The sequence below is a fragment of the Vipera berus genome (assembly GCF_964194415.1).
Source record: "Vipera berus genome assembly, chromosome: 1".
NCBI classification, from domain to species: domain Eukaryota; kingdom Metazoa; phylum Chordata; class Lepidosauria; order Squamata; family Viperidae; genus Vipera; species Vipera berus.
In genome coordinates, this window is record NC_138202.1 from 102,300,302 (window position 1) to 102,328,128 (window position 27,827).

At 38.8% G+C, this 27,827-nt stretch overlaps 1 protein-coding gene across 3 annotated transcripts in view; it reads right to left on the minus strand.

Moving 5' to 3' along the window:
• Nucleotides 1-12,249: 12,249 nt before the first annotated feature.
• RRAS2 (RAS related 2) overlaps nt 12,250-27,827 on the minus strand; it is a 52,058-nt gene continuing 36,480 nt past the window's right edge. For 2 of the 3 annotated variants that reach the window (XM_081315334.1, XM_081315335.1), the window contains 6 exons: nt 20,811-20,847; nt 19,730-19,817; nt 18,935-19,037; nt 18,301-18,409; nt 16,985-17,103; nt 12,250-13,489 (listed from right to left, as the gene is read on the minus strand). In XM_081315334.1, coding sequence (XP_081171460.1) covers nt 13,402-13,489; nt 16,985-17,103; nt 18,301-18,409; nt 18,935-19,002 — 384 coding nt within the window. In that variant the 5' untranslated portion in view covers nt 19,003-19,037; nt 19,730-19,817; nt 20,811-20,847 and the 3' untranslated portion in view covers nt 12,250-13,401. The remainder of the gene's footprint in view (nt 13,490-16,984; nt 17,104-18,300; nt 18,410-18,934; nt 19,038-19,729; nt 19,818-20,810; nt 20,848-27,827) is intronic. The other variant, XM_081315333.1, reaches the window with a different exon arrangement.

Below are 27,827 nucleotides of genomic sequence, written 5' to 3' on the forward strand. Positions count from 1 at the left end.
TTATTACCATGTTAAACAAGTAATCCTATACAGGAATGGCGTAATTCCTTATACCTATAGGCAGCGGTTTATTCATGAATCCCATGACAAACATAAAGGGATTCATAAATTGTGGGCAAGATTGGAAGTTCTAGGCAGGAAATGGTTGAGAAAAGAGCAAAGAAAAAGTAGAGGAAATAATTTTAGAACAGTTTCTACATGTACTGCCTAATGTGAGATTTTGGATTGAAAAGGTGTAAAGGAGAAAGGTGTAAATGAGCATTTAATGGCTGCCCAAAAGAAAGGAAGGCATTGGAAAGCTAGAGAACTTGGTATCTCTCTAAAGAAAGATACATATTTGTCAAAAAAAAATAACCTGTGAAAGTCAGAGAAAAGGAATATCTGCAGTAGTGCAAACACCACCTGGGAGAAAAATCATAACCCTAGCAAAAGTTAATGGGGTGACTATTACAGACATATTAGACACTGGGAGTAGATGGATACTGGTAGGTGTTCATTTAGTAAAAAAGGCAACATCTATGGGAAAAGACTGAGATGGTCCCATTTGTTAAAGCCATAGTAGAGGCACAGAAAAATGAACACATAATTGTGGTAGGAGTAATCCGTAATCTCCCATGTAACCTAGTGACAGGGAGAACAAAAAACCAATAGAAGGCAAAGATGAGGATGAAGCTGAAGCAAGAAGGGATGAAATTTGGAATCCTTCCTAGTCATACTTATTTAATAGAAGTGGGATGTCCTGGAAAGGAGAAAGCCTTATGAAAGGCCAAGAAAGCTAAGGATAGAGACTCCTAAATGGGAAATTCACTTAGGATCCTTACAAAAGAAAGACCAAAGGATAGAGACTCCTAAATGGGAAATTCACTTAGGGTCCTTACAAAAGAAAGACCTAATGTTAAGGCATTGTTAGTTAGTGGCAGAAGAGAGAGAAACAAGGAAATAATACCCAGATTACAAGAAAAATCAGAGTTGCTGTTGTGAATTAGGCTTCGTCCATATTCAAAGAAACAAGTTGAACAAATAGTAGTTCTTCAGGAATATTGCAAGGTTATATTGGAATTAGTCCATGAAAATCCATGGTCTGGACATATGGGAAGATATAGGACCATATTCAGAATATTAGGTAGATTTTATTGGCCAGGATTGGTAAAGATGTGGCCCATTACTGTAAATCCTGCTCATTTGTCACTTAGTGAAGCCAAAAGGGGAACACAATAAAGTTCCAATGGAGAGAGAGAGAGACAGCCTTTAATTCCTGATCCTTTTTCTAAAATAACCATGGACATTGTAGGCCCTCTGCCACGACACAGTAGAGGGAATGAATATTTCCTCATTGTCTATGATTTGCAACCCAACTTCCTGATGCAATTTCATTAAGGAATATGACAGCTAAAAGAATATCAAAGGAGCTAATAAAAATCTTTAATAGGGTAGGCATACCAAAGGAAATCAAGGATCTAATTTCCAATCAGCTCTGCTTAAATATCTTTAATCTTAAATATCTTTAAGCAGAGTTAGGAATAAAAGGGTGCATACCAGTCCAACCTGGTGCTCTTACTCATGGATGTGCAGATTGTCTTGTGTCAATATAAAATATATAATATAGTTAACACATATAAAAAACTTTATTTTTTGTATGATCTTGTGGGACTGCATTACTACTAGACAATCCGGGGCTGTATGAGGGCCATGGGTCAGACAGGTCTACTCTTACCAACCACACCCTAAAATTTATGCTTAGGAAATATGCAGACCCAAAACACTAAGATACATTGATGCCTTTTCTATTGTTTGCATATAGGGAAATTCCCTAGGCTCCATGGGATTTAGTCCCTTTGAGTTACTTTCTGGGAGACAACCTTGAGGGGTTATTAGGGAAGGCTGGTTTGAAAACCAAGAAGGCCCTAAAAACTTACTAAACTATACACTCAGAGGAATAAATTTAAAAGCCCTAGAACCCATTGCCAAGAACATTTAGAGTCATCCAGGGAAGGTCAAATGAATAAGACACTATGGTAAGGGTTTAAAGTCAAAGCAAACGTATTGTTATTGCCTAGTAAAGAAAATAAAATTACGGGCTAAGTGGCAGATCCATACATAGTGTTATGTGCTTCTGACTATTTTCCTTCATGACCAGAGGCAAGCTCGCCTGACCAATAACCAGCCAAGACACAGTGAAGGCCTTTTGTTTCATTTATTGCAATAAGCGGGGAGAGAAGCTATCAAAGCTTGGGTTCTCTCCAAAGTTCCAACCCAAAATATTCCCTTCTTTATACAGCCCTGTCCCTACCGCTACATCCCTCCTCTTTCCCCATTGGCTGAGGTACTATGAGGTTACACTCTTTCCAACTGCCTCCTACATATTTCCTGCTACATACTAAATCATACATCACATGTACATTAAAATTAAAAGATAATTTATGCAAGGTGTGTCAGTTAATATTAATCAACTAATTGCACATGCTCAGTTGCCTGAGTTCTGCCCCCCCCCCTTTTTATGACTTCTTAGAAAAATAAGTTCTTTCCTTGCTAGTTATTTTCTCTTACACCCATGAACTTGAGCCTCGATGGCTTTATCTAATCCTGGCCACCATAAATAGCTTCATGCCACAGCTTTCATTTCTCATTCTGAAGACCCAGATAACAATTTTGCCTATGTGTTTCTCTTACATCCTTCCTTTATTCTATCCTTTCCTGGTTCCCATCTATTATAGTTGCTTCTCCACTCAGTAAATTTCCACTGCAGCAAATTCAATTTTAAATTTCTCTTTCAATATTAAATTTTTGAAGACCTTTCCTTTACTTCTATTACATAGTAAAGAGAAGAATTGGGCCAGTGAATTATAAAATGGAACTGGAAAATGGAAAAAAGAAAATCTACCATGCTCATCTGGGGAACTGGCACAATAGATCTGAATTTAAAATGGCTTTGTTTGTACTGAAAGAAATGCCTCCAGAATTGTTGGACTTGGGATGTGATAATGCAGCCATCCTATGGAAAAGTATATATTAATTCTGACCTAGGGGGCAGTCAAAAGAAAAATATAGAAAAGATGTATGGGACTGTAAACATATGTTCACCATACAACCAGGTTTATTTGCTTTGGTACAGAATAGAAACAGGAGAAACACATTCCTTTAAGCTCTCTCCCTAGCCCCAGTACAGAAAAGTTGACTATAAAAGCATTGCTGTGAAATAGCCGAGTGTGTGTGAGAGAAAACAAAAGAGGTTTGTGTGTTTGCATGTGGAAGTAAAGCAGTCTGAAGCAGCTCAAAAAAGGGTGGGTTTTCTCTAGCAATACTTGTAAAAAGTAGAAGTGGAGAAAAGTGAGTGGTGGTGACTAGCGAGTAATGGTATATATGTGAGTATGAGTGTGTGTGGACCAGAGACCTATGTTGTTAGCTCTTTTATGTCTTGGAGCCACCAAATTGGGTATAGTTTAAAACAGAAGTCCCCAACCCATAGGCTGACACACACACACACAGAGAGAGAGAGAGAGAGAGAGAGAGAGAGAGAGAGAGAGAGAGAGAGAGAGAGAGAGAGAGAGAGAGAGAGAGAGAGAGAGAGAGAGAGAGAGAGATTTTGAAAGCGATGTTTTATTGCCAACAACATCTTTCCATACTGGGGGCACCAGGCATGGAATGAAAGTCAGACTGATCCAGAATTTCTCTCAACATGTGCAGGTTTATAAATAATGCATCAAGCTGGGAACAGAACCAGCACATTTTGTGTTTTCTCATGATATGTGACACAGGCTTATTTTTTATCCGGTGGATGACTGTCAGAGAATAAAATAATTTTTGCGTTCCTTTCATTTTCCAGAGTCCTGCACAGAGCTGAACATTTCCCCAGGGGGACTTTTTGATTCTGTTCCCCAGCAAATCCTTTTCTATATGAAACAGATACAGCAGGTAGGATGCTGATGTTCACAATTCCAAGTCCAAATAAAGTTCTTTAAAGAAAAACATCTTTGCATATGAATTAATTGCTGCAAAGAAAATGGGTGAAAGGCATCCAGAGTGAAAGATTCTGTGTTGCTAACAAGTCTGAACTGTTAATTTTTCAGATGCATGAGGGCAAGCTGATGCATTATTTCCTTTGAGACCCAGGAATGGTCACTGCTACATAACTGTTTATACAAAAGAAGAAGAAGAAGAAGAACTGATACAAGTCTATATGCACAATTTTACCACTGCACAGATGGCATTTGCAACCCACTGCTTAATGCCTCTTCTTATTTTTGTAATTAAAAGATTCTGTTTCGTGTTGCCACTGAGATCCAGAATAAAACCAAAATAAAATTAACATATAGTTCTTTCTATTTGAATAAATTTGAACACTTTCAACTTGATTTAAATATTTTCTAAACAAGGAAAAACATCGGTTGTATTCATTATTAACATATTCACCTCTCAAACTATCTTTCCTAGAGATCTAGTTTCTATTCGGGGAGGGGAGAGGAGAAGCACCAAATAAGTCATGCCAACCACAAGAATTGTAGTATGTTAACATCTGTACATATCTGTATTTCTTAACCCGCTTCCTCTTTTAGATACACACATCTGCGGCAAATACATCACAAGAAGGCCTTCCCCCCCGCAAGGTTTTGATGGAATTTCCTGATTCCCCTGGAATTGCTGCCAGATACTCATGGTGTGGGAAGTCATCCCCCTGAGAAAGAAATATTCTTGGAAATATTTAAAAGGGCAAAATATATTTCCCTAAAGGATTTTAAAAGCAGAAACCAACCCTGCCCCCAAGTCTCTCTGTCCCAAACAGAAATCAAGTCTGCAGAATTACAGATGTGTTAATCTTGTCAGAAAGACTGGAGTCAGGAAGATGGGATTAGATCCTTAAAATCAACAAAAATCTAAGAGTCATCTAAGAGTCATAATAGGATTAGCCCAGCACCATCATCAGAATACCAGAAAGGCACACCCAGACTCAGGTCAGAATACATGACACAGGAAATACAAAGCCTGAAACAGGAAATAACTCCAAACAAAAGGCTCCAGAGGGTATAAAAACACACTCCCTACATGTGCTCAGCCCCCTTTTTTTCCTGCTAAAGCCATATTTCTGTCTGGCTCTCCTCTTCAATAAACTGTAACCTTCTTCCTAAAGTAGTCGCCGTGTTGTTTATCCCTGGCTTGGACTGAACCATGATGAAGACTTTTCCTTCAATAATGGCATGCCAATGCACCACAAAGTTTTTGTAGAAATTAGGGGCTGTGGGAAGCATTTGGAAAAAGGTGCTTTAGAAAAAGGTGCAGGGTATGCTTACAAATCTCTTTTTGAACTATTAAAAACAGCCACATTTGTGAGGCTCACATGGCTGTTTCAGAAGCTGCTCCTACTTTTTCCACCATTCACCACTACTTTGCTTCTCTTCATGTTTTGCAGGAGCCTAATGGAAGTAACTGATAAAGCTCTAGAGCAGGGGTGTCAAACTGCCAGCCCACAAGCCGTTTTCATCATTCGGGAGCCGTGCCCACCCTATTTCGGGCAATGGGAAAAAAAGGTGCAATACGTCACAACACATTACATGAGTTGGACACCCCTGCTCTAGAGCCAGGACAAATCTTATGGATTGTCTTCCACGACTATCACCAAGTGAGACAGCAACTGATCAGGGCAGGGAACCTCCCATCTATCTTTGAACTGCTTGATCACTTTCATCCTCTTTGCTTCTGGTGTCAGATAAATAAATAAATAATGCCCCCACATTTCTACCCCACCTTGTCATCCCCCTCCAGTCTTTTTCCCCATCTCTTCATACATTTTCCTTCCTGCTTCCTCCTCATGCTTGTATTTTTTTCTCAAATTTCCTTGATGCAAGAGAAACATCACTGTAAGAAAATCCACTAAGATCTGCATTCAAGAAAAATCTAGATCCTCACACCAGCTTGCTGAGATGGCAGGAATGGATGGATGGTTTGTGCACAGCCATATCTTCTTTAGACCTACACAGATTTTGAGCAATATTTGAATAGAATTTTGGTTTAATAATTACTAAATGTGTTTCCTTAGCAAAATTTCTAACTTGCTGGCATGGAAATGGCATTGCCATTGTTCTTCTTAAAGATAGTTCTTGAAGAATAAGTCCAAGCACCTTCACCACTGAAAGAAAAAAATGGCTTTTTTTAAAAAAAAAAAAAGAGAAACCATCCTGGTGCTTTGTCTTAAGTAACCCAAGCTTTGCTTTTAATGTAGTTGTCTTACAAACATACTTAATGCAGTTGCTTACTAGTTTACAATGTCCTTCTTCCATTCCTATTGGCTAGAACTACAAATAGTAAAAAAAAAAGTTGCAGCCGTTTGTTCTCACATTCCAATTGTTAAGAGAAAACATTTCTGTCTGCTGTATGTTTAAGCCCCCTCTGCTGGACAAACAGTTGATTCAACTGTCAACACTGCCAAGAAAACGGTTGGGTCAGAGTTCCCAGCACAATATACAACGCAAAGAATATAGTTGTATCTATGTGAGAAAGACCTTGAGAGTCGAGATCCTGCCTAGGGAATGGTCAGATAAGAGAGGACATTGCCCACAACTGCTTAATAAGAGGCTCAGAAGGATTTCTCATCCCTTTTCAGTGAAGAAGGCGAGCAGATTTGTACATTTATACTTTGCAAGATTGTGTTAATGTTGTCTTACAATGAAAAGTAGAATTAGCTTATCTGGTCATTTTTTTTGGTCTGGTTTACCAGAGAAGGCTGACAACAATCTTGCAAGTCTGGAAGGCTATCTACTGAGAAACTAGTGGGCAAGAAAGAAAGAAAAAACACCAGTATATTTTCCTGCTAAAAAGCTGGTACTTTCGAGGATTTAATTCCTCAGACTTCAGTCATTTTTCCTACATTCAAAATATCACATTTTTAAAAAAGAGGATTTTCTCACAGCCAATCCGATCCTGTTGAATTACAAAATAAAGATAGTAAGACTTTTTTGTATGTGTGCGGGGATGGGGGATCACCACATTTCTGTAAAATCCAAAAAGGCGATAATTTAACTTTATTACTGCTACATCATACTAACAGATAGAATGTTGTAGAATAACAGTAGCAAAAAGATTGGTTCCTGCCTTCAGGAGGCTATAATCTATACTGTATCAAAGGTAAGACTAGGAGCAAACATGTTATCGATGACATTTTATATCTACTGCCTTAGTTCACTGGAGGAATGGATTGAGATTTTCAAGGGCTTTACAGACGAGGTGGAATTGGGGGGAAAAAGACAGTGATAAAAAGAAGAAATAGTGTGTAGATTAGGAAGTGAAATTAATATTTTGCTATTTTTTTTGTTTCCCATCTCTTCTTGCATCTGTTTCCTTCATATTAAAGAGTTTCATAATGTTTAGCTCCAATGTGGGGAAAAAAATGCCTGGATTTATTTTTAATGATACAGGACCCATCTGTGTGACCTGAGGACACTGGAAAATAGATTTCTACATGTATATTCATTCTGGCTATCTTAAAGTGGCACATGCTGTGACAATCTTAGTACTATCTTGTGTGTGTCTACAGGGAGGGCCATAAATAAAACTTCTGGACAGCACTCCAATCTTCTTACTGGCCATATTCCCATATAGTATTCTTGATCCGGTCAGCCACTAACTCAGTCCAGGGTCTCTTATTAGAGATTTTGGTAGCACAGAATCAAACTGAGTCAAAAATCACTTTTCTGGAAATATGAAGTGCCCACTCAGTGTCTACAGAATGAATCCAGCTTCCCATGCATCAAAAGAGTAAACAACTATCTACTCTGTAATTTCTCAGTTAATATTTTACCCTGGTTTCTGTGGGTTTTTAAAACTTTAAAATATTTTTTAAGAAAACCCATTACATTAGCAGACGTTAGCACCTCAAACAGCCTTCGACCCATTGGATACACTCCAGTGATGGCAAAAATCTCTTGACTGCAAAGCCTCAATCTAATCAGTAGTCACATCAGCTAGGAATTCTGGGAAATGTAGTCCTGTACTCCAAAGTGCTTCAAGTTAGAACAGGGGTCTTCAAACTTGGCCCTTTTATGACTTGTGGACTTCAACTCCCAGAATTCCTCAGCCATGGTTGCTGGCTGAGGAACTCTGGGAGCTGAAGTCCACAAATCATACAAGGGCCAGGTTTGAGGACCCCTGAGTTAGAACATCCCCATAGAGCAGTTTCTTGGGCTAAATGCACACCTCCCGCAGTTTGAACAATTTATATGAATCCTATTCCATGTGTAAGCCACTTTTAAAAAACACTGAATTGTATTCATTTTGTTGAACTGAAAACTGCACCTGGAAGATTATAATGAAACCAGGAGAATATTGAAGACTTCACACATATCATTCTTGATGGAAGAGAAAGCCTAAGTCTTAATGGCTTGCATCACCTTCCCCCAATTATAAGAGATGTACTCGAATAAATTATACCTCTTGATTTTTTTTTACTTGTGATTATTATCATTTCCTGCGGTCTACTTGCAAGGTTGACGTGACCATTTGCTTATTGCTCCAAAACATTTTGGAAGGTTATATATCAAAAGTACCTGGGAATTCTGGTCTGGACTAACAACAGGCACCAAGTGGTCTACTTGAAAGGTGGGACTTCTGGTCCACTACCAAAGTTGAAAAATAATGTAGGTTGCAGTCTGCATTTCATGTATACCTGCCTCCACAATTCATCTGTGGGCAAGCAGGGTGAAACAAGCTATTTCACATTAATATTGTTCACTGTAATTTCTACTGATGTGGGGCTTGCAATTGACAGTTTAAGGCAGGCATCTTCCAACTTGGCCCTTGTATGACTTGTGGACTTCAACTCCAGCTTGCTTGCACTTTATTTAAATCATTTCAGAGCAGGAAGATTCAGGGAATGTAACACATTTCGTGTCTAAGACAGGGGTAGGCAGCCTTGGCTCTTTTATGACTTGTGGACTTCAACTCCCAGAATTCCTGAGCCAGCATTCTGGGACATCCACGAGTCATAAAAGAGCCAAGGTTGCCTACCCCTCATCTAAGACTAGGATCACAAGAAGCTTGTCATTCTGATTTTTTTTCTTGAGCTGAAATCCAAAACTCTAAACTCATATTTACATAGAATTTAACTGGTCTTCATAAAATGTCAGTTCTCAGCTATTACAATTCATTCTTCTTCCTCCGGAGATTGGGCAGTGTGTTTTGAACATACATTAAATCATCACCTCTGTAACTCCAGAAGGGATTTTCCAAACTCCAAACTTTTCTTCCTGGGAATTAAAGTCCCAATCTATTTAAAAAAAATAAATCAGTAGATAACACCTGTGAAAAATGATATGAGTCCTAACCTCTCCTCAAAGAATATTCAAAGATGTTAGAGAATCATCAAGACACAGTTTTATAAAAATTTTATATTTTTGCAACATAGCAATACTCCAATAAAGCCACATCAATTAGGCTTGATTTACTTGGTTGTGGATAGGTGCTCAGAGCTTTGGGATGGGACAAAGTGAAGGAAACAACATGACTGTTAAGCCATCACATGAAACTGACTTTTCTGCAGTCTATAAAGTTTGCACAATGTTTTCTTAAAGTTCTACAATCACTGTAATGAGATAATTGATTTGAAACATGGGGAAAACTTATTAGTGACTGTCAACAGTACAGGAAAGCCAAAAACAAACAAACATGGGACTTCAATATAACTGTGCACTTTAATGTATACATCAATCAGTTACACATCAAGGAAGAGCCCAACACTGGGAATCTGGTAGAGATAAAAGTTTCCTGATTTTTTTTTTTTTTGCCACTGTACACTAATGTTGCTCTTCTTCTACAAAAAGAGCAAATGTATCTAAATTGTGTTATTCATCCTGCTTGCTCTAGTTAACTTTGTAAATGACAGCTTACATGTACTCACTTGGCTGACATTACCTGCTTTCAAATAGTTAAAAAGGTAAAGGTAAAGGTTCCTCCGCACATGCGTGCTAGTTGTTTCCGACTCTACGGGCTGGTGCTCATCTCCGTTTCAAAGCCGAAGAGCCAGCGCTTGTCCGAGGACGTCTCCGTGGTCATGTGGCCGGCATGACTAGACGCCAAAGGCGCACGGAACGCTGTTACCTTCCCACCATAGTGGTCCCTATTTTTCTACTTGCATTTTTACGTGCTTTCGAAATGCTAGGTTGGCAGAAGCTGGGACGAGTAACAGGCGCTCACTCTGTTACGCGGCACTCAGCATTCGACCCGCCAAACTACCAACCTTCTGATCGACAAGCTCAGCGTCCTAACCCACTGAGCCAGTTAGTCCTAGTAGGAAAGACTACCAGGAAATAATAGTTGTATTTTTGTCTGGAAATCTCAGGAAGCTGTAGTGGCACATCATTTCCATATTGTTGCCCAAATTATAAGGATATGTCCCTAACATCACAGGGAGTGAAGATATATATATATATATATATATATATATATATATATATATATATATATATATATATATATATATATATATATATATATATATATATATATATATATATATATATATATATATATATATATATATATATATATATATATATATATATATATATATATATATATATATATATATATATATATATATATAACTAAAGGTGTAGGGGCGACGTTTCGACGGAATCCCATCCGTCATCATCAGGCTGGTGGCTTCTGCTTCCTTCTTCTGGCAGAAGCATGTGGCTGTTTGTTCCTCTTTTTTAAACTGCCAGAGGGGGTGTGTTCTGTGGGTGGAGGTGTGCTCTGATTGGGTGGGGGAGTAAGTGTGTTCTGATTGGGTGGGAGTGTGTTTTGAATGGTGGGTGTGTTCTGATTGGGTGGGGGTGTGTTTTGAGTGGATGGGCTGGTCTCAGCTGCCAGCCTTAGACCTGAGCTGGTGAGTTGTGCTGCTTTTGTTCGGCTTCGTGTTTGTGGTTAACAACAGAATAATCAGAGAAGCCATTGAGATAGAAAAACGCCCCCACAGCATAAACAAACGAGATGATACCTCTCGCCTACCAACCATTTGGAAACCCGCCTTGATTGACAGACGAGTCCCAACCACCAAGAATGATAGACCCAAAGTCATGATAACACCACATGACATCACCACCACACAACCATTCAAAAAGCAAATCCGAACCCACAATGATAACGAGGCACAACCACAAAACAGAAACCTAACTACAGCTGCAACATCAGCCACTTTAAACCCCTCCAAACCACACAATAAGCAAACTGACACCCACTATAAAAACATGGCACCACCACAAACACGAAGCCGAACAAAAGCAGCACAACTCACCAGCTCAGGTCTAAGGCTGGCAGCTGAGACCAGCCCATCCACTCAAAACACACCCCCACCCAATCAGAACACACCCACCATTCAAAACACACTCCCACCCAATCAGAACACACTTACTCCCCCACCCAATCAGAGCACACCTCCACCCACAGAACACACCCCCTCTGGCAGTTTAAAAAAGAGGAACAAACAGCCACATGCTTCTCCCAGAAGAAGGAAGCAGAAGCCACCAGCCTGATGATGACGGATGGGATTCCGTCGAAACGTCGCCCCTACACCTTTAGTTCTACGCGGGGAAAAACCCGAATAACCAAAGATCCATATATATATATATATATATATATATATATATATATATATATATATATATATATATATATATATATATATATATATATATATATATATATATATATATATATATATATATATATATATATATATATATATATATATATATATATATATATATATATATATATATAAACTACAGTACCAGGAGCTGTATTAAGGAGAACTATGGCCTCCATCTCCTATTGTGCTGTGAATGTATGTGCAGTTCTAAAATATTTTATGCTCAAATTCTGTTTCAATAATTTGTTTAGTATATACTCACAACATAATTTAGATTATAAAGCAACTCTGCTCAGTTTTCATTAGGTGAATTTGGAACATTCTGATTTTTAAGTAATTTCAGCCTGAAAATGGTTATTTGAGGTCTTTTTCACCTCTCCATTGTGGATCTGTCAATTATTGCCTTAAATTCAGTTTAATGTTACTTAAGAATATACTGAATAATCAAATAATCAAACTTTGTAAAATGATCAGTATGGCACTCTTTTACAATGTCAGAAAATGACAAATTATCAATCCCACTAAGTATGTAATCCCACAGAGTAAACCCAAAATTCTTAACCATAATTAGCATACTTTAAAGTTGTATATTGCCCACTGAACTGAACATTCAGTTAAACATTTGTACAGTTTAATAGTTATATAATGGTCAGTCATTTGTGGAGCATACGGAAGGTTTTTTGGAAAACATGATACGATAATGGATACTGTATATTGGGCAGACATCGGCTTGCCATCATTCAGTAAAGCTGGAACAAGAAAGAGTTCTACCACAGTTCTACAAATCTTGCATTATGTAGTTCCATCAGTTGAAAGTATACTGTGAGAATTAAATACTCATCTTTACATATACACAACTTATGCCATGAAAGCATATTTGCTTACAAACATATAAAAATACTTGTTAACTAGTTTGATAAGAAAATAATGTATAAAAGTATATAGCAAAAAACATTTAATCATCTGACAATGGAAAGAGCAAAATCCTCTTTTTATATTACATGAAAAACAAAAGCTACAGATTAACTTTTCTGGAATCTCTTACCTGGAAATACAAAAAGGAAGACACAATTTTACTCCAAATCAAGATGTAACATTATTTAAAACTAAAATGCTCCAGTCCATAATGAGCCCAGGTATTTGGCCATAAAGCTGTAATACTAAAAATCCTGTAGCTATTGCTGGAGCCATAAAATAAATACAGTAGACAGTTGAGCACTGGGGAAAAACTGCAGCATAAACAAGAGCTGTAACAGAAAACTTTGCCAATGAAATTCAGTGTATTGGCTTCCTGTAAGGCAGGCTGAATTTTGTTGTCTAATCTAATTAAAGGGTAAAACCTCCAAATCTACTCTTTAAAAAAATACTCTACATATTGATTAGAGAACTCTCTCTTGAGTATGATCAACAAAGATCTCACGGGGGAAGGGGGGAGAATACCCATACAGCCATTTTAAGCTTGACCTCAATAGACTCCTAAAACTACTTTTTTGTCCATTGTGAATAAAACTCCACAAAGTGCAAGTTTCTTGACTCAAGGGAAAAAGAATTTGGGAGTATTAAAAGAAGCCTTAGTGTATTGACCTCTGATGTGAGATGACTAAGGTGTCTTCTAGGTCTGGACCAGTCTGATTCTTTCCAACTAAGGCTATTTTGGTGACCATTTATACAACATGCACACGTAAAGCAAGACAAAACATCAAGATACACAGGAAGAAAAGTGAGGAGAATTAATCTGGCAGTCGATAGCTTGTTTTAAAGGATTTTTAGACGATGACGCAGTGGCACCCTTTCTTGTCCTTCTCCTTCCTCGTTGGCTCTGGGGAAGGAGGACATTCTTGTTCCTGAAATTTCCTAAGAAAGAAAAAAAATCAGATATATTTTAAGGCTTCAATCTATGCAGTTCCATATATAAGTCTGCTTAGCTTGTGCATTGCTCCAACTTTCTCTGACTATATCATGCAGACCAATGCCTGGTTTCCTCCCATGCATCCACTCAACCACCCACCCCACCCACCCCCCACACACAAAAAGGGAATAAATTTTAATTTTAGGAATTCATTGATGAAGATGTTATCCGTTTGATCATGTCCAACTCTTGGTGATTCTTTGGGCCAGGTCTTTCCACATCTTCCAATCTTGCACTACTATTTTGAATTGTACTATGCTTTGGCTGGTGTTAGCTTTGATGGTGTCCATGTTCTTTGGTGGCCTGGCTTCCTTTTACCACTAACTCTTCCATACATAATTGCTTTCTCCAGGGAATTCCCCCACATGACTTGGCCAAAAATAAGTGGGACACAGTTTTGTGATTTTGCCTTCCATTGACACGTCTGGTGTTATGGATTCTGGTACTTGCTTGGTAGTCACCTTTGCTGTCCCAAGGAGTACACAGAAGTCTTCTCCAGCACCACAGCCCAAACAAGTCCATTTTCTTCCTGTCTTTGCTTTTTTAAGGTCCAACTCCATTGAGCCCAGGCTAATTACAGCACTTTGCACCCACATAAAAGTGAAGTGGATGGAAATGAATTTTTTCACACTAATGGGTTTAACTGAGATGGGCCATTTAGATATTTGTTCAGCACGTCTTGTCAGCAATATCCTGAATGTTTCCATTCAGCTTCCTCTCTTATAGTATAGCATATCCTGCCAATATTTAGTTGGCGTGCTCAACTTTTACATTCCAGGCTTAACTTTTGTGGTCATATTTGAAAGGTCAGGAATTGGATTTCCAATATTTTAGACTCAGACTGGGAACATCCAGGTTGATATCAACATTCAAGCACAGAACTATCCTAAGCCTATCACAAAATAATACTTGGGGAAGTGGCAAGAAGATAATCCATGCTACCTTATTCCTTTACAGAAAGATCAAACTTGAAAACAAATATGAAAATGTGATAAAGAACTGACTATACAGCTGCTCCTAGAAAAGGTATTGTAGGATACAGAGGAATGTATTATCTATTGCGTAGTAACAAATACCTCATTTTTAGATTGCTCAAAAGAGTGATGATAAAACAGCTGCAAAAGTAGTTGGAAGACATCAATTATCTAGAATAGGAAGTAGGCAATCTGTTGAAATCTCCGAAGCTTCTATTAGTGGCCCTCAGCACCTCACCTGACTGCCAAATTCACAAAAAGTCCCTTTCCAAGACTTCTCCCTACAAACCCTGCACCATCCACATAGCTCAGAGGTAGGCAACCTTGGCTCTTTTATGACTCGTGGACTTCAACTCCCAGAATGCTGACTCAGGAATTCTGGGATTTGAAGTCCACGAGTCATAAAAGCGCCAAGGTTGCCTACCCCTGACATAGCTGATCAGGGTCATCTGCTTTATAGCCCCGCCCCCCCCCAAATGTTAAGCACTTTCCCCACCATCTTTCCCCACCATCCTCATACTAATTTGATCATTCCAATTAAGTTCTGCCTAATTAAGGGACAAGAAAATCTTTAGTCATCCTAATGAATGAGTGTCATCAGGAAGTCTGTAGTTGGGATAGGCTAAGATGCCTGCATTAGTATACAAAGAAAGCCTTAATAATTTGGGACCAAGAAAACTCTCCATTACATCAGGCTTTTTGGCCTCTACAACCTTTGTGGGGAATTTTGTTTTCTGTGTCTTAATATCTAAGTGTTGGTTGTGATGCTGATGTCCTTTTCCATGGACTATGTTTCAGAATCATTTCTCCTCTACATATCTCAGTAGTGATGGATTGCAGGTATCATACAAAACATCTTTTTACTTTTTTAGCCATTAACTTTGTCAGAGCTTGCACTGTCTTATTGCACTGAGGTAACCCAGGAGTAAATACAGTACATAATGGTTTGTATTTAAATGATGTACATTATAGTATCTACAAATATACTCTAGAAACAAGATGCATACATGTGCCCATTCCGCAAACTCCAATACACAGCAATTACAGCAGGAAATGGACGAGAAACTCCAGCAAGGCCTTCCCTTTTATACTCAAGCTCTTAAAGGGATACAGACTCCTGCTGAGTCATTCCTAACATTCCATTATTTAGCTTCTAAATCATTACTTTGACAAACTTCCCCTGATATTTCTATTTGAATGGATAGCTCTTCCATTTTATTTTTATTCTGCTTGATATTAGAATGATATTATTATTTATGTAACCCATTTGAGACTTTGTACGTGAGATTTTTTTTATTTATTTTTATTTTATTAAATTTATATACCGCCCTATTCCCGTAGGACTCAGGGCAGTTTACAGGGAAAAAACCATACAAAAATTAAAATCAGATTAAAAATTAATTAAATCAAGTCCCCAAAATGTAAACTAAAACCCAATAAAAATTAAAACCCCTCAGCCTGGGCCAGACAGCTCAAAGAGCCAAGTTTTCAGGTCCCGGCGAAATGAGCGAAGGTCGGGGGCAGTCCCAAATTCCATGGGGAGTTGGTTCCATAGGGCCGGCGTGCCCACAGAGAACGCTCTTCCCCTGGGAATAACCCGCCAGCATGTCATATACAAAGACTTTTAATTAAAAAAATCTTAGCAGAAGTATAAATTCAGTAATGCTAACAAAATATAATAAAAGTTAATAAAAAAGGTCTCTGGTATAGTCAAAGTATGTAGTAGAAGGAAATTTTTATTGATAACATTAATAACAAAAAGCAAGGATGGCAAAGAAAAGAGTCTCCAAATCTTGGGAAAAGTTTCATGCATCAAATTGGACTTGTGAACAAAAATAACTTTCCAAAGAATGTCATGCTAATAGAAAAAATAAGCACTCTCTTTTAAGAAACGGATTAAAAATGAAGTGAAAACTGATTTGAAAAAAAAGTGTTCATTTTGATCCATTGTTAGTGTTACATTACTGAAATAGTCTCATTATATCATCTAAGGCAGAGGTCCCCAACCTTTTGGGCACCAGGGACTGGTTACCTGGAGAGACATTTTTCTATGGACCGGAGGGGGTGTAGTTTTGTGTGCTGCCTGTATCCCACAGATGGGGCTTTGCTTGTTTGTGCGGACCGGTTGCTGGCATGCTGGGCCCAGGTGGGGGGGATCCCTGATATAAGGAACAGAGCATCCTGTAGCTCTTGGCAAATTATTTACCTGAGACACAGAAGCTAATGTTGTTGAGATTACTACATCTGAAACAGTGTATTTTCTGTTTATAAAGAGAATTCATATACATGTAAGTTTGGGGCTTTTTATAAAAACATGACAATTTTATGTATGACTTTGGCCCTCTCTCTGTATATAAAACAATCAAAGAATAAACTCCATGAATAATAAGAGAAAAGAAGAAAATCTACTTTTTAAAAGAAAAGAAATTAAAATGTATTTCAGTGCATTTGCAATTCAAGGTTTACCTTATAACCCGAACAAGTTCATGAAAAGCTTGATCTACGTTGAGTCGTATTTTTGCTGAAGCTTCCATATAGGTTACTTTCAACTGCCGTGCTAGTTGCTGACCTTCATCCTGTGTTACCTGAGAACAGAAATAAAAGATATGCTGCAGGTAACAGCAAACACTAGTGTGTTTTGGCTAACTAGGGTAACCTAATTCAGGCTCCTCACCATGGAACAAATACTTATGCTGGATTGCAATTTCTCCCATCAACTGTGATTAAATTATTTTCAACAGTAAAGATGCTTTTTGAGACCACAAGAGACTAAGCAAAGCAGAGATAAAGACTATCAACCAATGAAGCCAAATATCCAATTTGTTATAATAAATTATGCTATATAAATGTTACAGTCATACATAACAGCATTCCATTTCAGTAGCCACTGTGATGTAATAATGGACATGGTGTTCAGGGGGAGGGGAGGGAAAGTGATGTCATGTGCACCATGTGCAAATTATGACCTATATATCATATTGCCATGGCATCTGGGTCATCCCTTCAACAAGGCATCCATGATGCTGGCTGTTTGATGGGGAAAGGAGAACAGAGGCATCTCCCATAAATGCCAAGTACTGACAGGAAGATTCTACTATTTTTCATCCATATTGCTAAATGATTTCCTCTTTACATGCTATTTATTTCAAAATAACTTCTCTTTTAATTCTAATAAATCAATTTTCTGAAAGTGATATTATTATTATTATTATTATTATTATTATTATTATTATTATTATTATTATTATTACTATTACTACTACTACTACTACTACTACAAATGAAAAACAATCCTCAGTCTCAAATGCTATGAGTAATTGTTGGTATCGGAAATGCTGGAAACATAATTGGAAAGAGAGTCATGCTTTAATAATGATGTCATGATAATTGTCTCATCGCTTAGATATTGTCCTGAATAACATTCATGTGGCAATTGTTCAGGGAAAAAGCTGACTTAATGCAGAAATGCTTTCATAAATTAAGAAGAATGGCTTCCTATCTAAATATTTAAGTATGAAACTTCTTAACTGCAGAGCAAGACAGCCTGACCTACTTTATGCCAGAATGTGGTTGCTAAAAGTCAATGCCAACCTGATGGCAAATAATTAATGCATCAAGAGGGTAACCTCCTGAAAAATTAGAGCAGTACCTCTCCAGAGTTTCAAATGGAAGCATTCTATCTGGAGATGTCAATAACTGAACTCACTGCCATATATTCTTCTATACCTACATTAAGAAAAAGCCACATTCTTTTTGGCATGTCATTCCTACCAAATTCTTACCTGTCTCTGATGGTCCAGGTCAGCTTTGTTTCCAACTAGAATCATAGGGAACTCATCGCGATCTTTTACTCTAAGAATTTGTCTTTGAAATTTATAAATTTCTTCAAAACTGGGAAATAAGGGAAGAAAAACTGTTAGGGACTATCCAAATTGGTAGTTCTGTTATCTCACAACACTTAATAGAATAATAGAGTTGGAAGGGACCTTGGAGGTCATCTAGTCCAACCCCCTGCTCAGGCAGGAAATCCTATACCATTTCAGACAAATGGCTGTCCAGTCTCTTCTTAAAAACTTCCAGTGTTGGAGCATTCACAACTTCTGGAGGCAGGTTGTTCCACTGGTTAATTGTTCTAACAGTCAGGAAATTTCTCCTTAGTTCTAGGTTGCTTTTCTCCTTGATTAATTTCCATCCATTGCTTCTTGTCCTGTCCTGAAACTCTTCTTTGTGGGATGGTAAAGCTATACTCAACAAAACTAAATCCACCATTTTCTTGTTTGAACTGAATTAGTCAGACATTTCCATGGATCTTTGCAGAAAGATTATTTCACTGTGTCAAAAACCAGGGCCAAATACTCCTGGGTTACTTATTCTAGCTACAGTAGATCTGACAGATCTCATACCCACTTCCATTACCTTCCTCTGTCTGTGACTGAAAAGACAAGCAGAAAGCCTTCTCCAGTCCTCATATATTGTTCCCGCATAGCTCCAAATTCTTCTTGGCCTGCTGTATCTAGAACTAAAAATAAAAAGACTAGTTAAGTTTCCCTACCTAAAAAAACTTTCTTTGCAACCTCCGTGCATTAACTGTAGTTTAAATTATTTTTAAAAACTAAGGTTATATTCTCTTAAACTAAACATGCCCCCACCCGTGCCTTTCTGCTACATACTCCAACGCTTCTTTTAAACTTTGTCTCCAGATGAACTGGAATATTGAAAGTCAACAAAGAGGAAACTTCAAACAGTCAAATGTTGGGAGGTACAATAGCGGATATTTCCCTGACATACCACACATACTTTATTTAATCTTTAAAAATTAACTCTAACATGACTTTGCAGGAAAGCAAACGTGATACATATTTTATTATACAGACACATGTATACCATGTCCAATACTGCCTTATAGAACTTGAAACACCTCTAGAACAAAAGGTGTGAGGTTTTCTCCATCCTATAATACTGTTCTATAATAATTCTACACATGGGAGATAGAAGGTTACATAGATTTAATTTCTGCATGGGAAGACTATAGAAAATCATTGTAGAGGAGCAAAGGAGCTGATATGCTCCTCCTTCCACGTATGTAGAAGTTCTACATGCTTACAGAAAGTCAAGAGAGGAACAATTAAAGAAGTGAATACAAATAATGAAAATAGGCCCAATCCTTAAATAAACGTTCCACACCCAACACAAAATGAGTAAGAAACTTACTGTCTAATCTGGCTGCTCTTTCATCTATTACACATTGTTTTGTGTAGGAGTCTTCAATTGTGGGATCATAATCTGTAACAAAGTACGACTGCAGGAAAAAAAGAAGAAAAAAGAAACACATTAAAACCTAAAGTTATTGTGAAACCATCACAATAACCAAGATGACTCCAATCCTGAATATGACTCCAACATGGCTCCAATCCTGAAGGAGAAAAGAAGATCACTGCAATGCAATCCTCCATACTCTCAATCCACTGAGCTGATCCAAAAGAATACCATGTCCGATAGTAGCAAAAGCCTTGATAGAGCCTTGGTGGAGCAGTGGGCTAATGCCTCCTTAAGTAACACCAGCTGCCTGCAATTAGTGCAGGTTTGAGTCCCACCAGGCTCAAGGTTGACTCAGCCTTCCATCCTTCCGAGGTAGGTAAAATGAGGACCCAGATTGTTGGGGGCAATAAGCTGACTTTGTAATAATGCCGCTTGGGGGCCCCCCGAAAGCCCTAATAAGCAGGCATATACATAGAATGAAGGCTATTGCTAAGCACATTGGTTTGTGCTTAAATTGTAAGCCGCCCTGAGTCTTCGGAGAAGGGCGGGATATAAATGGGATAAAAAAAAAGCCACTGAAAAGTCTCAAAGATGCATTTGCCAGTGTCTGGATCCTTTACATGAGCCCACTCTGGAAGCTGGGGAGGTGGTCATGGATTTAACAGGTAATTCCCCCAACAGCCCCAAGGACTTTCTCTGCTTCATCAGGGCTAAAAGGGAAGGCCTGTCCAGTGTCTATCTGAATGCCATTAGAGACCTCCATGAGACTGAGTTTTCCAATTGTATCATCCAATCTGTCTTTTAACAAACCACAGTTTAGTTCTGTAGCCAGTGATGTGGGGTGAAAGTGTTTCTATTTTTAACTAACATGTTAGAATAAATTAATACAACTTCACACAATTGGAATTAGTGTTATAGCCGTTGAATGTAAAATACATAGATATTATTTTTCTTTTTACATGACTGATTATACCTAAAAAGCAGCTAGGCAGACATGCTTAGTAGATATGCTATACCCTCACGAGTGCCTCACCTTTTGAGGTTCCAGGGCAAGACTGGGGTATGCACTTCTAAAAGTAAACAAGATTAGGACAGAAAACGTGTTAGCTTTAATTTTGATTCATTAATTAAATATAATTAAGCTGAATGAAATATGGTTATACTTCTTCAAAATGCATTGTTAACTTTCCTGTTCTTTCTCATTAAAAAAATTACAATTTTGGTGGCAAGTTTTTAAGACACTGGGACTACACTCAATACTTCTGGGTGCTTTTGTGAGTCACTGGGGTCTCATGTGTTCCTGCTGGATTTAGTAATACTAAAGAGTTTCTTAGTCCTTTTTTGTTAATTGAAATAATAAAAGTGTATGCAATTAAGCTGTTTATACTTTATTATTTACTAATACTCCATAAAATGCAAACATTTCCACACAAAGGTTTGAATGCAGAACCAAGCCCAGATTCAATATGCTTAGATTCTTTTCCCCAGATGTTTGAATTCCAAAGTTAAAATACTTGTCAAATAAAGGCTACCTACAATTTTCTATCCCACGTTTTTCAGAGAACCTACTGAAAGGTATTCCAAGAGAAAAACGTCAGAAGGCAACCTGTTTCCTGCCTCACTCTTAATTTAGGTTTTAAAAAGCAAGCTGCAGAATGTTGCTTAGCAGCAGCAGCAACAACAACAATAGCAGCAACTTCCAAAAACTAGAGGGGACACCATCCTTTCCTAGTGCCCATACATACTGTACAAGAGAAGATGGTCCAAAAACACACATTGCTATAGTACAACAGTTGTTTTTATTTTTGGCTGCAGGTGTGAAAGTCTCTCAGAGGCCAGCAAGACAAACGAATCTGTGGACTTCCCTCTGAAGCACACTCAGGGGATTTTCAACCAAAACCAAACAAAAGCAAGTTTTGAATCATTTGAGGTAATAGCTGTAACATATTTAAGAGGTCTATGCTACTCAATAGCCACCATGTAGAGGTCCATGGAAACAACTGCCACTAAAATATAATCAGCTATCTTTTGAAATTCTTGGGAAAATTAAATACTTCCCATCTCCAGTACAGAGCACTACTTGATAACTTACTTCCACTACTCTGGAAGTATAATACAGATCCTGAAAAAGTGATGCAACAACTGACCACTTAGAAACAAGCATTCCTAGTAAAAGTGAAAAAAAAAGAATAAAAGTCATGTTATAGCAATTTTAGTAAAGAAAATGTCCTCTTATCAGGAACAGTCCCAGTGTATGACTCCATAAATAAAAAATCAGTTCTAATGAGTCATTAAAATAAAATGATTTGACTAAACCCAGCAGAACAGATGTTGAATTAACTTAGAATTTTGAGTTATTACTCAGGGACTTTCCTAACCTGGCTACTTGCCAAATAACTCTCTACTCACCCAGCCACCAAGCCGTATTTCAAAAAAGTATGAATTTTTATAATATCTAAGAGCATTATTCTATATTTGCTCTCCAAACTGAACCCGGAAGAGAACAAAATATTTGTCATTGTTCTTGATAATGTAACTGTTTTCCTCAACTCTCAAAATCTTATGCTTCTGGGTCTCCCCCCCGCCCCCGCTGTGGCCTACCTGATCCTGCTAAATTTTAGTTTGTGCTTGTTTCTGTAAATGTGGCAAAAATATTCTTGTTGACTCTTCTCCTTCTAGTAGGAAAAAAACTATTGGGTACAGAATGGATTTTTTTTCCTTACATTTTATTTATTGGTCTCATTATAAAATGTTTTCAAATGTTTCTATGGATTGGCTATGCTAATTGTTTCTGCATGTATTTGTGTGCATTTGTCCCACAAACATTCTTCTGTAGGTACTACAGTCAGTTGACACTTTCCAAAAAGGGACCATTACCTATTCCCATCATATATCCTTTTCTATGCAGCATCTTTCCACTATCAATCAATGAGAATAGAGCTGGAAGGGACCTTGGAGGTCTTCTAATCCAACCCCCTGCTCAAGCAGGAGACCCTATACCAGGGGTGTCAAACTCAATTTCATTGAGGGCCGCATCAGCATTGTGGTTGCCCTCAAGGGGCCGGGTGGGTGTGGCCTGGGTGGGTGTGGCCTACTGGGTGGGTGTGGCTAGAGTACGTATGGCCTACTGGGTGGGCGTGGGCAGCTCTACATCATTGGCATCAAGGGTGCCTATGGGGGCCTGAGCAGGAGTGGGACAGATCTGAGGGTCTCTGGCAGAAGGAGGGTCTCTGGGCCAGGGCCAAGGCAGTGGGGGCCGTTCCCTGTTTCCAGGATGGCTTCGCGGGCCGCATGAAACCACTTCGCGGGCCGGATCCGGCCCCCGGGCCTTGTGTTCGACATGTCTGCCCTATACCATTTCAGACAGGTGGCTGTCCAATCTCTTCTTAAAAGCCTCCAGTGATGAAACACCCACAACTTGCAAAGGCAAGCTGTTCCACTGGTTAACTGTCCAGTGTTAACTGTTAGGAAGTTTCTCCTTAATTCCAGGTCGCTTCTCTCCTTGATTAGTTTTGATCCGTTGTTTCTTGTCACTAGAATGGCCAGTGGGCTCAAAGTAAGTTTATATTTAATGTTTTCAATCAGATAACTTTTAGATAACTTCTTGATCTATGCCATGGTTTTTAAATTTTAGGTTGAAAGTAGGTTTCGGCCACACTCTCAACTCAAAAGAGAAAAGGTCCTATGGAGTATGATCATAGCATCTGTTGGCAACTCCTGAATTCAAAGGTTCAAAGAACAAAAGCAAAGACCGTAATCTTCTCATGAGCACTGATGAGAATCAGCCATAGTCACTGCTTTACAATAGTTGTTCCTTTCTTTAATCATTCTGAAAAGTGGTGTTTTTTTTAGTTTCCAAATAAGTCAGCTAGGCAATTCTTATAAATTGAAAGAATTTTCTGTGGCATCTTTGAGGACATTTATTCTTGCCTGTGACCAAAACAGGTCTATATAAATCAATCATAGGAAATCTTTGCAGCAGGTCAAAAGTAATAGTTAAGATTTATTTTTTTGTGTCTCAGGATAAAGTTGGAGATTTTCTCTTTAAAGTGTGTTTTCAGTATCAATTATCTTTGGTAGCCAGATGAAAATATTTCCAGATGGACTGGTCAGTTTTATCAGTTCTGAAAAGAATGTAGAAATAAACTGTCCTGCCCTCTGGTGCTTTGGAGAATCGTCTGACCCCCTCTTCTTTGCGGCAGCCCCTCAAATACTGGAATACTGCTATCATGACTCCCCTATTTCTTCTTTTCTTTAGACTAGCCAAATCCAGGTCCTGCAGCCATTCTTCATATGTTTTAGTCTCCAGGCCTTGGATCATCTTTTAGTTGCTCTTCTCTGAACTTTTTCCAAGGTCTCAACATCTTTTTTGTAGTATGGTGACCAAAATTGGCTGCAGTATTCCAGGTGTGGTCTCACTAGGGTTTTATAAAGCGGTACTAGTACTTTGCGTGATCTTGATTCTATGCCTCTGTTTATACAACCCAGGATTGTATTAGCTTTTTTGGCTGCTGCTGCACACTGCTGGCTCATAGTCAAGTGATTGTCCACTAGGACTCCGAGGTTCCTCTCACAGTTACTGTTTTTGAGCCAGGTCTCACCTAATCTGTACTTATACCTTTAGTTTTTCCTGCCTAAATGTAAGACTTTGCTTTTCTCCACGTTGAAACTGATTTTGTTGAATAGGGCCCATTGTTCAAGTTTGTCAAGATCTTTTTGGATCCTGAGCTTGTCTTCTGGGATGTTGGCTATTCCTGCCAGTTTAGTGTCATCTGCAAATCTGATGAGTTCCACTTCTACTTCCTCATCTAAGTCATTTATAAAGATATTGAAGAGTACTGGGCCTAAGATGGAGCCTTACGATACACCACTGCTTATTTCTCTCCAAGTGGATGTAGTGCCATTGAGGACTATTCATTGAGTACGGTTTGTCAGCGAGCTACAAATTCATCTGGTGGTGATGTTGTAATTCCGCCTCTTTCTAGCTTACCAAGAAGTAGGTTGTGGTCTACTTTGTCAAAGGCCTTACTGAAATCTAAGTATACTATATTTATAATGTATTTATGGGTTATTGTTGCCATTTATAGGTTCTACAGCAGGGGTGTCAAACTCAATTTCATTGAGGGCCACATCAGCATTGCGGTTGCCCTCAAGGGGCCGGGTGGGTGTGGCCTGGGTAGGCGTGGTCTACTGGGTGGGCGTGGCTAGAGTGCGTATGGCCTACTGGGTGGGCGTGGCCAGCTCTACATCGTTCGCATCAAGGGTGCCTATGGGGGCCTGGGCAGGAGTGGGACAGATCTGAGGGTCTCTGGCAGAAGGAGGGTCTCTGGGCCAGGGCCAAGGCAGTGGGGGCCATTCCCTCACTGTTTCCAGGATGGCTTCGCGGGCCACATGAAACCATTTCGCGGGCCGGATCCGGCCCCCGGGCCTTGTGTTTGACATGTCTGTTCTACAGTACCACGGCAGAACTTCGAAAGGATTCTGGTTGCAGCCTCAAACAAACTGAATGCCTAATCTTAATTCAGCCTAATTAAATTATTATGTTGCCTACAAAAACTCTCAGTTTATTAGAGGTGCATCTCCCTGATGCCCAAGTCCAAGGTGGATCAGAATAATTTGGAACAGATTTTAACATGGGTGGACCAAATAGGTTGAAATCCAAGTTTCCACAAAATTACATTCTTGGTGTGTTCAGAGAGCGATCCATCAAACTTCATTCCTGCTTTGGATTCCAAGTCAGACCTTTGCAAGCCTTGTTAGATTCTTTACAATGCTCCAAATTCACAATGAAAGCAGAATGGATAATTTCTAAACACCCATTTTTTATCCTTATTTAATTCTTTTCTATAATTTAAAGACAAAACAATTTTGGTCCTCTTCATATATCCCCAAAAATCAAAAGGATGAGGAACAAGCACATTTTTGAGACACATAAGCTTTTGTGAAGTAAGCTCATTTCATCAGAGGTTGCAGCTCATGAAAGATTGTACCTTCTTAATAAAGTGTATGTTTAAAAAGGTGCTACCAGATTTCTCCTGATATTTTTGCCACCGCAGACTAGTATGAACTCTCCTACCACGTCCATGTATCCAAGTACATTTGATTAAAGTGACTTAACAATTAACAAAATTTGGCTTATTAAACCACCATAATGAATTATTTTAAACCTATAAAATTTTCATCTACAGTCATACTCGAAATTGTTGGCACCCCAGAAATTTTTCCAGAAAATCAAGTATTTCTCACAGAAAAGTATTGCAGGAACACATGTTTTGCTATACACAGGTTTATTCCCTTTGTGTGTATTGGAACACAACAAAAAAAGGGAGGAAAAAAAGCAAATTGGACATAATGTCAAACAAAACTCCAAAAATGGGCCGGACAAAATTATTGGCACCCTTAACTTAATATTTGGTTGCACACCCTTTGGAAAAAATAACTGAAATCAGTCGCTTCCTATAACCATCAATAAGCTTCTTACACCTCTCACCCGGAATTTTGGACCACTCTTCCTTTACAAACTGCTCCAGGTCTCTCTTATTGGAAGGACGCCTTTTCCCAACAGCAATTTTAAGATCTCTCCACAGGTGTTCAATGGGATTCAGATCTGGACTCATTGCTGGCCACTTCAGAACTCTCCAGCGCTTTCTTGCCATCCATTTCTGGGTGCTTTTTGACGTATGTTTGGGGTCATTGTCCTGCTGGAAGACCCAAGATCTCGGACACAAACCCAGCTTTCTGACACTGGGCTCTACAGTGCGACCCAAAATCCATTGGTAATCCTCAGATTTCATGATCCCTTGCACACATTCAAGGCACCCAGTGCCAGAGGCAGCAAAACAACCCCAAAACATCATTGAACCTCCACCACATTTCACTGTAGGTACTGTGTTCTTTTCTTTGTAGGCCTCATTTCGTTTTCGGTAAACAGTAGAATGATGTGCTTTACCAAAAAGCTCTATCTTGGTCTCATCTGTCCACAAGACGTTTTCCCAGAAGGATTTTGGCTTACTCAAGTACATTTTAGCAAACTCTAATCTTGCTTTTTTATGTCTCTGTGTCAGCAGTGGGGTCCTCCTGAGTCTCCTGCCATAGCGTTTCATTTCATTTAAATGTCGACGGATACTTTGCGCTGACACTGATGCTCCCTGAGCCTGCAGGACAGCTTGCATTCCTTTGGAACTTGTTTGGGGCTGCTTATCCACCATCCGGACTATCCTGCGTTGCAACCTTTCATCAATTTTTCTCTTCTGTCCACGACCAGGGACATTCGCTACAGTGCCATGGGTTGCAAACTTCTTGATAATGTTGCGCACTGTGGACAAAGGCAAATCTAGATCTCTGGAGATGGACTTGTAACCTTGAGATTGTTGATATTTGTCCACAATTTTGGTTCTCAAGTCCTCAGACAGTTCTCTTCTCCTCTTTCTGTTGTCCATGCTTAGTGTGGCACACACAGACACACAATGCAAAGACTAAGTGAACTTCTCTCCTTTTTATCTGCTTTCAGGTGTGATTTTTATATTGCCCACACCTGTTACTTGCCCCAGGTGAGTTTAAAGGAGCATCACATGCTTGAAACAATTTTATTTACCCACAATTTTGAAAGGGTGCCAATAATTTTGTCCGGCCCATTTTTGGAGTTTTGTTTGACATTATGTCCAATTTGCTTTTTTTCCTCCCTTTTTTGTTGTGTTCCAATACACACAAAGGGAATAAACCTGTGTATAGCAAAACATGTGTTCCTGCAATACTTTTCTGTGAGAAATACTTGATTTTCTGGAAAAATTTCTGGGGTGCCAACAATTTCGAGCATGACTATATAAATGGACTTGAACCTGACCTTAGCCCCTTTTTCAAATTACAGATTTAGCTGAAGCCCATATCCACCATTTCATCCTGAGAGACTCCCAGAACAGCTCATATAACAACAAAAATGAGACATCTCTTGCTCCTCGGGCTTACAATCCAAATGTATGACCTTGAAGAAAAACAAATGAACTTGGGTACTAGTTTTATATTTTCAAGGACTGCTCATAGAAAGCCCACA